At 34.1% G+C, this 14,160-nt stretch overlaps 2 protein-coding genes across 2 annotated transcripts; one reads left to right on the plus strand and one right to left on the minus strand.

Annotated features, from left to right (window-relative positions):
• Positions 1–1,555: 1,555 nt before the first annotated feature.
• Positions 1,556–3,597, minus strand: LOC131608505 (uncharacterized). The gene is made up of 4 exons (XM_058880191.1): positions 3,254–3,597; positions 2,476–3,058; positions 2,274–2,401; positions 1,556–2,091 (listed from the first exon to the last, which is right to left on the minus strand). The coding sequence occupies exons 1-4, from the start codon at positions 3,595–3,597 to the stop codon at positions 1,716–1,718; spliced, it is 1,431 nt and encodes a 476-aa protein (XP_058736174.1). The 3' UTR covers positions 1,556–1,715.
• Positions 3,598–12,035: 8,438 nt separating this feature from the next.
• On the plus strand, positions 12,036–13,822 carry LOC131608521 (peroxidase 72-like). The gene is made up of 4 exons (XM_058880192.1): positions 12,036–12,310; positions 12,590–12,781; positions 12,870–13,035; positions 13,189–13,822. Exons 1-4 carry the CDS (start codon positions 12,086–12,088, stop codon positions 13,602–13,604), a joined length of 999 nt encoding a protein of 332 aa, XP_058736175.1. The 5' UTR covers positions 12,036–12,085; the 3' UTR covers positions 13,605–13,822.
• The last annotated feature ends 338 nt before the right edge of the window (positions 13,823–14,160 follow it).

The following is a 14,160-nucleotide window of genomic DNA, read 5'->3' on the forward strand; positions in this document are numbered from 1 at the left end:
TGTAAGTTGAACCCTACTCAATATATATATATATATATATATATATAGAGAGAGAGAGAGAGAGAGAGAGGAGAGAGAGAGGGGGGGGGGGGGAGAGATAGAGGAGAATTTACTGTTGCTTTGGAGCAAGAGTTTCAAGGCAAGATGTAGGTCTTAGAGGTTAGAGTCCTCTTTGGAAGGTCGAGGAGGGGGCCTCAGGAAGGTGTCACACTGGTGGTGAGGAAGGTTGAAGGTGGTATGAAGACTAGATTCTAGCATGATATCTGAGTGGGGACTAGGCCTCTTTGTGTTTCTTTTGAGAGATTTTGTTGATATCAGAACATAAGTCTCAGATGGTGGGTTTGTTGGGAGCTTGGGTTGACGGTGTTTGGGTTTGAAGCCTTTATTGCAAAAAATCCATTTCATAATATGGGTGGAGGATATTTTTAAGGGTTTTCTTGTCTTATTGCGAGTTTAGTTAGAAGTGACAAAGTAGATTCTTGAGCTTGGAAGCTTGACCTGACTTGGGGTTTTTCGATTTTTTCAGCTTATGACAACATGCTGGCTCTAGGAGGGGGTTAGGGAAGATAAATATGAAAGGGTGGAAAGGGGGTTCTCTAGGGTTTCGAAGAGTTGGGCCCATCTAAAGTTGTGGTGTTCTCTTGACAGTTGCTTCAAAACAGACTGTCGTCTAGGCATAATCTTCTTAGGTGACAAATAGTATCAAGTCCTAGTGACGAAGGGGTGCTTTCTGTATCGAGAAAGTGGAGTCGGGGATCACTTCTTTGTTTTGTGTGAGTTAGTGTCAATCATTTGATGTAAATTTTTCAATTGGTTATAGCGGCCAAGGGCATTACCTCGTTCGATCCTAGATTTTTTTTAGTTGTTTCAAGGTTTTGGATGAGGGAACACGTTGTCCTCAGGCCTAATCTAGATCTGGCATTCTGTTGTATGGAATATTTGAAAATTGCAAAAAAGAAGTTATTTGTAGTTGGGAAAACTTGTCGGCTAATCACTGGATGTCTATGATAATTAGCTTCACGTGGAGATGGGTTTAAGTTCATGCTTCATGTTTTTCCATTTCTCTAGTTAAGTGGGAACGAGACCCGCTCAAGTGGGTGAACGATTAGGTGTGTGCTGGGTGGTTAGTTGCCCACCTTCCTCCAACTTGCTCTCTCCGGAGATCCGCGAGTCATATGATTAATTAGGACAATCTTGACAACTTTTTGGGTCCATTTGTGTTTTTCTTGTGAGACGGTTGGGGTCCTTTCTTGCTTTTTTTTGTGCTTGTTTTCTATGCTGACTTTTTCGCTCGGTTGGGTTAGTAATCTTAACTTTGTTTGTATTTCTTTTAACTCTTGATTCTTTTATTTTTAATATATGACTCCTATTTTGCAATTAAAATATATATATAAAAAAACACTGACAAATTTGTCAGTCATCAATAAATAGAAGTGAGACATATTCAAACAAGCCCTTAAGCTCCTTCCATAACAAAAAAACTACTCTTCAGTGATAACTAGTACAAGGGTAAATGTCAACATAAGTAATCGCTTGGCGGAAATTCAAAAATTCAAAAATATAAATTACTCATATGTCAATGTATTTCCTCAGTAGATAAAAACATGCAAAACAAAAAAGAAACTACTCTCCGTCTTAAAGGATCTAAAGTACAGTGATAACTTAATACAAGGGTAAGGCTAAGTGTAACAGCATAAGCAATTGCTTGGCAGAAATTAGAAACCAAAGAAGCCAAGTTCACTGGCTCTTTCCTTCTCAAATGTTTCAAAGTACTGATAGATGATTGTTACTGCAAGTAAAATCCCTGTCCCTGAGCCTATTGCCCCCGTAAAATCTGCCAATACTGTTAGAGCACCAATACATATGCCTCCTAATGCTGCAGCAGTGGGGATATATCGGTTTAGCTCTTTCTGCAAATTTGACTCACGGTGTCCAGGCATTACCATTTGTTGTTCCTTCAATTGTTTCGCGACATCCCTAGCAGATGAACCAGATACCTCGATCCACATTTTAGACAACAATCCACATGCTGATAGCATAAACACAAGATAGAACACAGCATGGAAGGGATTGGCTGCCATATCAGCAAAACTGCAACACAAAAAATTGGTTCTATCAAATCATAGAGATGAATTCTATTTATATAAATTGGATTATCATAACTATAACTGGAAGCATGTCCCAAACCATTTTTAAAGGTGTACAAGGTGGGCTACGACACATAACCTAAAATTTGCCTCTAAAAATATAAAACGGCTATGCATGTCCCTTACCTGGGCGGTGCAGTGATATAATATGCAATACCACCAACAGGAATTGAATGACTACCACCATATTCAGATTCCTTCCATTTTCCCAACAGGTTTACAATGAAGTTTCCGCTGAACTTACGGTGGAGAAGCTGAAACAATTGCAGTAAGATTAGATTGTTACAATTTCAACAGAAAAAACAAAAATCTATAAAACTATTATTACCTGGGAGAAAAAGTAGAGAAAGGAAACAACGGAAGACAGAAGAATAATAGGCATGTTTGAGGTATAGAACAGTTTGATTGGATATGAACCCTGCTGTCCTCGCGCATTCTTTGATCTTACAGGCAAGACTACCCGGAAACCTTGGAAGTATATCGCAATTAAGAAGAAGAAGACAGTAGCAAAAAGACTTGTGACATTGGGAAGATTCTGCCGGAAGAATGCTTCACTGAGAGCGCAAACCTTGTCTGTTCTAGTTATCAAGGAATGGATTAGAGCAATAACAGCACCCTCGAATTCAGCTCCACGCCCACTATTAATGGTGGTGGGACTAAATGCCGTCCATATGATGTTTTCACAGGTGTTAGTAGCAATGAATAGGGAAATTCCAGAACCTAGACCATATCCTTTTTGAAGAAGCTCGTCTAAACATAAGACAATAATACCGGCGAAAAAGAGCTGGAGGATGATGAGGATGGCGTTTCCGACTCCAAGTAGGGCTACACTACCATACATCCCTGAAAGAACATAGGCAACTGCTTGTCCAAAAGTTATCAAAATACCAAATAGCTTTTGTGCTCCGCTTCTGCCATATAAAAGGAATTAGTATAAAATATATATTAGGGTTTAGGGTTTACATTAGGGTTTAGGAATTAGCATATAATACAAGTTGTAGAAGAAGGAAAGATACCTACAAAGATATATATTAGGGTTTAGGGTTTCCATTAGGGTTTAGGAATTAGTATATAATACAAGTTGTAGAAGAAGGAAAGATACTTACAAAAGGGCACGATCTTCTCTTACATTGTTGTCCACTTGAATGATCTTTGATCCGGCAAGAAATTGCATGACTAGACCAGAAGTGAGAATGGGAGTGATTCCGAGTTCCATGACAGTTCCGCGATTTGAAGCAAGGATAAGACGAGTCCAATATAATGGATCTGCACCTGTTGTGGAGTGTATTCCATATAGAGGAAGCTGACTACATACAAGGAAAATGAAAAGAGCGATGACAGTATATATAACCTTCTCTCTAAATGGCACTTTCCTGTCAGCGGTTTGAACTTCAGGAAGGAATGGGAGAAAAGGTCTTACTAAGTGAAGAACCCTAAACTCACCTCCCATGTTATCAAAATAATTGTTTTGTTTTTCTTTTACTATGAGGTTTGAAGGAAGATGGATTCAGTGATTTGTAACTTCTGTCTATTTAAAGGAGGGATAGAAAGAAAGTAGCCAAACTTAGTCAATTTCTTCTCATGGAAGAAAGCTTTTCAAGCTAAGACGTCTTATTTATAATGGCATGTTTTAATTTTCTAAATTGGTGTGTAGTAATGAGCAAGGCAACAAAATATCATATTATTAATCTGAAATTTTGGTATGATATTATTTGATTGGATGCACACATAAATAAAATATCGTAGGAATAAAATCAAAATCTAAAAATTCAACATTTAACCGTCATCACATAATTCATGCAATATTACAATTATTTGATGAATTTAAATCCTTTCAATCTATTGTTTTTTTCAATCTTCTTCAATTTTAAATTTCAACCATTTAATTAGTCCAATGGTGAAGTAACAAAAAACGCATATGCTATGAGAAATATATCAAAATCAAATATTTTTTAAAATATATATTTATATATAAAATTAACCAATAATTGATGAAATATTTAATTATAAATCATGTAACATCTATTATTTGTTTTAAACACAATCAACATTTAAGTATATTAACCGATTAAAATTTTGTTTTCTTTCAATATATAAACCATATAAAATAATCTATCTTTTTTCTCTGCCGAAAGATACATAATTAACCAATACTTAAAATATACTCAAAATTTTATATATTTTCTATATTTAAAATTGACTCAAAATTTTAAAAATCAACTATTAAGTAGTCGTTGATTAAAAAATTTATTTATTTATTTCAATATTTAAAATATACTCAAATTTTATTTATTTTCTATATAAAACATTTAACAATACAAACTGATTATTTTTTAAATATACAATAAAACATATGAAATAATCTTATTTTTCTAAAATACAATCAACAATTAAGTATAAAAAGATTCTAATATATTTATAATATTTAGATTATTATTATAATATTATTAACATTTAATATTATGGTAAAAATACATTTTTTGTCCTTGTAATGATTATTATTCAATTTTAGTCCTTATAAAAATTTTCTTTAAAGAATGGTCTTCTAAATATTTTACGTCCATATATTTGGTCACCCTATTAGTTTCTACTAATGGAAGCTAACGTCGCAGCACGTGACATAACTTTTGGAGTTTGCCAAGTTTGGCAGAAGTTGACTTGTCCAACATAGATTAAAAAAAAACTCATTACGTTTTAAAATGACTGTCGTTTTAGCAAATAAAATTTATTTTAGAATGACTGTCATTCTCACTTTTCAATGTATAAATTGTTGTCGTGAATTGCCGTGATAAATTATAGGGATATTGTTTTTCTTATTTAGTACAATTACATAGTGTAAGAGATTTCATATAATATGATTGTTCATTATGTGTAGGGCTGACAATGAACCAAACTAACTCGAAAATAGTTCGAAACTCGATTCGAAAATTAAATCGTTGAACTAGGTTCATGAATCAAATGAGTTGAGTATGAGCTAAAAACTAAGTTCGTTAACTAAATGAGCTGAACTTGAACTAAACATAGTTCGACTCGTTAGGTTCATGAGTCAACTCGATTATATATGAGATAGATTATATTGTCTTTAAGAGAAGGTATAAATATTTGCTCTAAATCTTAGTATCATATTTTATTTTAATCTAACAGTTTTAATTGATAATTTATATTCTCTAGTGAGCAAAATATTTCTACAAACAATTATGCAAATAAAATTAACATCATATGAATTCCAATCTTATAACTTTAATTTTATTTCTAAATTTTTTATTTAAAAAATATTAATTTAAAATGTCATATATATATATATATATATATATATATATATATATATATATATATATATATATATATATATAAAATAGACTTTAAAAAATTACTTTTAAGTCCGTGAAATAAGCGAGTTGAACCTAACAAGATAAACCTAACGAATTGAATCGAGATGTTCGTGAACTTCTAACAAGTCGAGTTTGACCTGAAAAAAAAGTTCGAGATAAACTCGAACTCGAACTCAAACTCGGCCAATTCTTAACGAGTCGAGTTTGAGCTGAAAAAAAAGTTCGTCATGAACTCGAACTCGACCAATTCTTAACGAGTCAAACTGAGCTGAGGCGAGTTCGACTAGAATAGACTCATTTCCAGCCCTAATTATGTGTGATTGTATTTGAATATAGGGTGACTGTCATAAATTCCTTTAATAGCATATTGAAGGATTATTTTAGAAAGACTATTATTCAAAGAAAAAAATTTGTAGAGACTAAAATTGAATGATGAGTTATTTATAAGGATCTCTAACAAATTTAACCCTTAATACTATAAATATTATCACTTTCAATCCATATTCTCGAAATAATTTTAGGCACCATAGTATTTTTTTTCAATCTTTCAAAAAAATAAAATAAAATAATTCTAATAATATGAACACTTCAAATCATAAAAATAATATCACCTAAAATTATTCTAATCCTACAATATCACCGGGAACTATTCTAATTCTGAACTCGTCAATGCGTTAAATTGAGGTTGGGATGCTTTCTTTAATATTGTCAGTGTCTCTCACCATGTCAACTAAAACTTTTGATTCACTTTCTATCGAAGAAGTCTAATCCCTTGTCGCCAATCCATATCAATACTAAAATACACTTTCGAGTACTTCTTGTATTTTCTGTTGTGCGAATGCGGAATCCCCGAGCCACTCTCTTCTTCTCTGTCATAATTCGGGCTTAGTTTGCCAAGTGGCTTGGTTTCGACGTCTTTAGAACAGAGAATGTTATGGAAAGTTTACTGCATTGGTATTTTTGTGGAAAGAAGCCAAAAATTAGAAAGGGCAAGGAGGGAGTCGCGTGGACGGCAGTTTGTTGGAGCCTTTGGTTGGTAAGAAACGAAGTAGTTTTCAGGGGAGATACGTGGAACATTTCCGACATTGTGTGAGACATTAAAATTCTGATTTGGAGACTGACGTTTGTTGGGAAAATTGCACAATCCAATTGTAATTTTTACGAATTCGGTAGAAACCCTCTTATGTATTTATCGTAATTAGCAATTGGCGTGTAATTTTCTTTTTGTGGATTCCGTCCGTCTTTTGTATCAAGTTTGAGAACTTGGGTTCTCCTATCAATATATTCTTGCTTTAAAAAAAACTAAAATACATGTCCCACATATTTATATATGTGAAATAATGTATTATCTTCGTAGATTAGAGTTGAATCAATAAGACTTGTCAAATAAGAGTGTAGCATGGTTAGAAAGTTTAATACATTGGTATAACGTATCCTTGTTGGCACTTCCAGATGATCAATTTCCAGAAGAGGCTTTAAGACGAGTAGTATGTATAAGGATGTGCGAAAATATGATAGTTTAAATGCACTTTTGATCTTCCTAATTAGGTGTTTTAAACTTTTTGATCCCCCTTATTTCAAAATCCAGCTGGTTCTTCAACTTTACTTTCCTTGAATTTTTTTGGTCCCCTTCAGTTTTGCGCATGTGGCCTCCTCATTTATTATGTGGCACTGCCATAGAGGCGCCATGTCACCTTTTATGTTTTTTAATTATTTTTTAATATTAATAACTGGTTTCTTAATACTATTTGAAAAATATTAAATTGAATAAATCGTAAAATTAAAATCAGATTGAAGGGTTTTTATGAAGAACACTGCTTCTTCCTTCTTACTTCGAGCCAACGCTAAAAAAACCAAATTTTCTAAAGCTAATATTTTCTTCCCTTTCTTCCTTAATCAAAATTCACGTTGTGAACCCATAAACCCATGTGTCTCAACACTCAACTTCTAACACGGGAAGTAGATATCGTTCTTTGAGATACGAATACAAGTGTGGTCTTGATGCTCCGTTGATGGCAACATGGAGTGATGTGAACCCATATCGTCATTTTTATGGTTGTGGGATGTATAAGGTATGTTTTCATTTATGATTATTTTGATGTTGTTTTGTTTTACCTAGGTCACGATTTGTCAATTATTTATCTTCTTTCATCTCCATTGATGTTTCAGGCAGCAAGGCTACAATAAATGCAATCATTTATTTGGTTGGATGAAGAATTGAACCCTAGAGAAAAGGAAATTATCTTCTCATTACTACAAAATTTAAATAAAGAGAAGAAAAAGGTTAAAGATGCCAACATTAAAGATTAAGAAATGAAGATGAAAACGAAGTAATTGGATGATCACACTCATCTTGTTATTTTCCTTGGTTGCTTCAACATTAATCAAATACTACTTCGACCTAATTTATAAGCAAAAATGACAAGTTTCATGCTTATTAAGAAAGATAGTTAAGTGTATTTACTTTTCTTGATTTCATGTAAGAGATATAACACAATTACACATGTGCCTTTAATTAAATTGTCAACCCATAACAACATTAAGTAATTAATGTAAGGATAGTTTTGGAATAATAAATTTTATCAAGCCTATGTTATCAAGCACACATATTCTCTATCATTTCCACCTTCTGGGAGGATAGGGGACTCAACCCAGTATGGTAAGAAGAAAGAGGTCGATAGAAGTGAACTCAAAACCAGTACTTTAAAAAACCACCCTTGCAAGATTGAGCAAGTCCTAATTGGCCCAAAGACAAATTGAAGGCAAAGTGAGCCCCAGGAGTAATAGTTTTCACCAACATGAAACATTTAAGGAAGTCATCCCAATCATTGGTAAAAAGTTGAACTAAGGGACTTAAGATAGAAGAAAGATCACTTCCTAATATGAGTGTCATCCTGAAAGATGAGGTCCTCGTAAAAGTGATCATAAAAGAGCTCCAGGGAAGGTTTCCATGATTTATACTCGTCACAGAGTTGAAACACCTTCATGAATTCCCAAGCTCTAGGATGGAGTTGCGAGGGGGAAACTGTCAAACGGTTCATCATGGCTACCTCGAAATCAAAAAAGGGAAAACGTACCCCAAACCTGGTGAAAAGACATTCATATAGAGGAATCGAGAAGCCTTCAAAGGAGCTGCATATCCTCTTCGCCGGATCTACCAGAAGAACTAGCCAATCTGAGGAGTTGCCGACCATGATGTCAGAATTGTTTATAGCCTTGACATTGTTCAAAGTGGAAGGAGTCCCTACCACTTTAGTGGCCGTCCAATGGTACCTATTGGCATTATCCGGCTCGACTAAGCGAAGTCCCCTTTGGGCCAGTTCATTAGTTTAAAGAGATCACCGTGACTGATCCAAGACACAACGTTAGACTATCCTCGACACTTTAAATGATGTGTGATTTCAGTATCACTAGGCTCACGGTCATTCACTCCCCAGTATATCTAGACAAAGTTACCGGCATGTTCCCTCCTTTGTTGGGTAGTTTCTATCTCGGTCTCAATCAAGGCAGAGAGAGGCATCGATTTTTCAAGAGGATTCTCACTACCACCGAATTTTCTTGAGAATAGAACCTCTGAGGAATTCCTGAAAGGAACTCTATCATAAAGATATTCTCCAGGTACTCCTTCTATTTCTAAATCATTAATCATAAAGATGATTTCCGGTTTAAAAACCCAACTGACAGAAGAAAGGGAATGCAATTCAAACTTCATTCCCCCTTTTAAAGAAAAAGAAGAAGCGCTACTCCTCGAACCACTCTATATGTTAATAGGGCTATTGCTTATCTTAACAAGGAGACATCAAATACTTCAAGAAAAATCTCGAGTTAGGAGAAGGTACATTAAAATATAAGGTCAAAGGCAGTGAAGCGAAAGAGATGGTTGGAAGTTGAAGCTTTGAATGCGTGTTGACAGTTACTCCTGAAAAACATTCCTAGAGAAGAGGGAAAGACTCAAAGGAAATAAGGGGAATTCAATCCAACATGTGAAAATTTCCCCAAATTTCCTCTATTCATATATAGGAGACTGCTAAATTGACTTGGATGCAATTGTTCGATGTCGACCAAAGGCCTAATAAGGTAAGGCCCGCTTATTTTGTCCACTTCATTGATCCCAATGTATAAATACCTTCACAAGGGGTTTTCAAGTGCACAATCTCTGATCTTTATTTTCACTATGACTATCTTGAACCCTAAATTGAATTGAATGTTGGAGTACTAACCATGCAAGCACCCTCCTCTTTGATCCACTGTGCCGGAGATTAGAAACACTGGTTCAAGATCAATGCCTCTGGTTCAAGAAGCCTCGAGATTGCAACTTTTGGTCCAAAGTGCCGCGTCCCTGAATCCTTTAGGAAGCTTCGCTCCACTGTAACTTCTGCCACTTTCTCCATTTCTAGTTCCACAACGGAACAAATCTAATTATGTAAAAATGATGAATAAAATCTTTCATATGTACTTGAGAAAAGGCACAAAATTAATGTTAAAAATCATTAATGATTCTACTCAACAATATGTAATGAACTGAATCAAACAACAAAAACCACTCAGTTTTCAAACATGACTCGAGTCATATTTATATAACTAAAAATAGAATTGGAAAATGTAGGCATGAGTCAATTTAACAATGCACCATCTTTTGCTTGGAGTAGTCAAAGTCATGCTTTTCTTGCTGTTATTTATACATTTAAGTGACATGTCACAAACCCAGAAAAAACACAATGAATTAAAAGCAATATAAAACAAAAATAAACGAAAAAAAAAACATATCATATTTCTCACTCCTTGATATGTCTTGCTTGCGGGTTGGGTTTGAGTGACTTTGAAGGAATTGTAACTTTGTGACTTTGTCTTTATATTCCTCTAAATCAATCACCCTCTCTCAACAAATAATTTATTTTAATTATTTTTCCATCTCTCAATTACTCTAAAATTAGACTAAAGTTACCAAGTCACCATTGTTCCAAAGTCACTCAAGCCAAACCCCTTGCTAAATGGCCCTCATAAAGTGTTAATACTAAAGTGTCGTACGGATCTATATTCCTCAACATGAAACTCATGCTCTTAAAGTTGAGAATGTCACACATATGGTCCAACTCTGCTCGCTGGGATTATACATTGGCGCTCATGCCTAGTAGAGGAAGTGGTAGAGTTTTTGTTCCCCTTGTCACAATTTCCCAACATATTATTCTTATCCATTTATGAAAATTGACAAATTCATCAACAAGAAATTACCATACAAGCAAATCAACAATTAGAAAATAACAAATTTTAACTTTGGATGTTTTGTCAAACTTAATTAATATCGGACGATTAAGTGATTGTGAAGGCGAGATAATCCGAAAAGTTAACTTTGACACACAATTTAAGCATTCTTGTGAGACATTTATTATAATTCTCTAGGTATTATTATCTCCAATAGTCAAACTTTGTCAAAGCATAATAATACTATAAAATGCCAAACCAAAAGAAGACAACATTAGTTGAAGAGGCTACTATAATCTTTAAAACAAGTAGGTCACTAAACATTCCTAATCCATCACCATATTGCATAATAGAAAATTTCTAATATTCAATCCCCTTAACTATTATGTTGAACTATTCATATGCTCAAACCCATTAAAACATATACAAAAACCTATACATAGTATAATTCAAGTTAAAAGGCTTTGAAGTCAAAAGGTGACAATATCTTTAGAGATTCAATTCAACATCAATCCAGTGAATAAATTTGATAAGAAAATGTTATACAAGGTCAATTGAGTAGGTGGGCTGAGAATAACTTTTGTGGGACATCCCTATAATAAGACAGAGAGCATAATTAACTTGGCATTTGATATTGTCATAATTATCTAGATTCTGAAACCACTTTGAATTCAAGATGCAACTAATTAATCAACAAGTAATTACTCTTGAACCTTAAGGATGTATGTACTAACTCATCAGCAAACAAATTACTTAGGATCAGGACCAAAGAAAATAAATACCATAACCTTTTGAATGAGTCAGGACCAATGCATTGTTAGCTTTAAGCTACTCTTAAAAATTGCTTTTACTTGGCTTGGAATTAAGCTTCAAGTTATTTATTTCAACACCCTTTTCCCTCTTCCTTATTCACAAGTTCCCAAACACTTTTCTAACATTGCTTCTTTTCTTAACGTAGACGACATAGTTATGATCAATAAAAAGTCAACAGTGAGTATCAAGGTCTAAATTCTGATAATGACGTTTAACCTAACAATATCGATTTTTTTTTGCTAGTTGAAATGGGATTTGCAGATTATATTATTATATTATTTCTTTTATTTCATTCTCAATATCATATAATAAATTTTGACTATATCTAAACCATTTAGAGTTTTAGACCAAGTCTTTTTTCTTACAAGGTACGTACTTACTCCATTCTTCTCTTCCACTTTAAAATGTATTTTTAAATTAGATAGTGACCAACTCCAACTTTTTTCATTCTTTTTCATGTCATGCAATAACTTTCTACCAAGTTTCTTTTCTATAAATACCATTTCCAATCACATTACTCATGCAATCAAGTTTGAGAACTTCTCTTTTATATACTTCTTCTTCTTTGAGCTGATATTGAGAAAAACAACAATGAGCAATTCTATGAGTTTTCTTATACTTTTTTCTTTACTAGCCTTTGCTCCTTTCTGCCACTGTAACAAGAAAATAGGATCATACCTTTATCCACAGTTTTATGACTATTCATGTCCACAAGCTCAGAATATTGTCAAGTCCATCCTTGCCAATGCTGTTGCAAAAGAACCTCGTATAGCTGCTTCACTTTTGAGACTTCATTTCCATGATTGTTTTGTCAAGGTATGTATGTTCATTATATTGTCATAACAATTTATCATCAGGACCGTCTTTGAGGACGTGCAAGGCAGATTATCGCAAATAACCCAAAATTTGTCATAGTTAAACCGTGATTAAATAGAGTCTCATAAAATGTTTGTTACAGTTAAACTAAGATTAAATAGGATCTCTATTTGTCTTGTCTTGATTAAACTGCAATTAATTTACACTGGGCGTCCAAAAACTTGAGACGAATGTGGTTATCGTTATTGTTATAACAACAGGAAGTTGATCATGTTGCAGGGCTGTGATGCTTCAATTTTATTAGATAACAGTGGAAACATCATCAGTGAGAAGGGGTCAAATCCTAACCGTAATTCAGCAAGAGGATTTGAAGTCATTGATGAAATTAAATCTGCATTAGAGAAAGCATGCCCTCATACAGTGTCTTGTGCTGACATTTTGGCTATAGCTGCTAGAGATTCAACTGTTCTTGTAAGTATTTGCTTTTGCTCTCGGCTATAAGCAGTTATATAATAAGCACTTTTGCTATAAGCACTTATTTTTTTAACTTATTTTGTAGGCTGGTGGACCAAACTGGGAAGTGCCTTTAGGAAGAAGGGATTCTTTAGGTGCAAGCTTAAGTGGTTCCAACCACAACATTCCAGCTCCAAACAACACATTTCAAACCATCCTAACTAAATTCAAACTTCAAGGACTCGACATTGTTGATCTCGTTGCTCTTTCTGGTACACTCCTTTAACTTGTCGTATAAGTTTAAATTTTTTTATTTAGATACGTGTCAGTGTCGAACACCAGACGATGAAAAGTGTCAGCTATGTAAAGCTATGTATACGTTATACGTAGCTAATACTAAAACAAATTTTGTGCAATTGTTATAGGGAGCCACACTATAGGAAACTCAAGGTGCACAAGCTTTAGGCAAAGACTCTACAACCAAAGTGGAAACGGCAAGCAAGATTTCACTCTTGATCAATACTATGCTAATGAATTACGTGCTAATTGTCCGAGATCGGGCGGTGACCAGAATCTGTTTTTCCTAGATTATGTCACACCAATAAAGTTCGATAATAATTACTTCAAGAACTTGTTGGCTTACAAGGGACTATTGAGTTCTGATGAAGTTTTGTTGACAAAGAATCAAGAATCAGCTGAGTTGGTGAAACTGTATGCTGAGAGAAATGATATTTTCTTTGAGCAATTTGCTAAGTCTATGATCAAGATGGGAAATGTATCTCCTTTGACAGGTTCAAGGGGACAGATTAGAAGAAATTGCAGGGTGGTTAATACTTGGTGATCAAGCAATCTATCATTGTTATGTAAAATTTATGACTGTTGAACTGCAATTGTATTTTTATGTTTCTTATTTTCCTTGGTGTGTTCACTTGGGGCATTTTGGGTTTGGATGATACTCTTATGTTTGTTATGAAATTGTTGTATTTATTTTCATATGGTTTATAAAGAAGCTATTGTTTGTCTACAAATCATAACTTGAGGGAATTGGTTTATGTTAAATGAAACTTCGAATTTAGAATTACTTGAAGGTCATAGGTTGTGCGTTTCCTTTGGTGTCCACTGTTGCCGCATGTTCATACTGTCAATGTTCCTAGTTGTTCTTATACGGCCTAAACCTACTATCACTGTCCAAGGGGTGAGGCCTAAAAATATGGAGCCCAATCAAACAAAACACGCTTACATGGTATTTCATAATGACGCCAGGCTAAGACGTCAGAGGATAACATATCACTCTCACACTTGTAAGTATGAAGTACTGATACCTGAAATACAACACAGACATTGACATGTTGACATGAGTAATGATTTTAAAAAATGAATAAATTAAACGTAATCGT

The sequence above is a fragment of the Vicia villosa genome, linkage group LG1 (assembly GCF_029867415.1).
Source record: "Vicia villosa cultivar HV-30 ecotype Madison, WI linkage group LG1, Vvil1.0, whole genome shotgun sequence".
Taxonomy (NCBI): domain Eukaryota; kingdom Viridiplantae; phylum Streptophyta; class Magnoliopsida; order Fabales; family Fabaceae; genus Vicia; species Vicia villosa.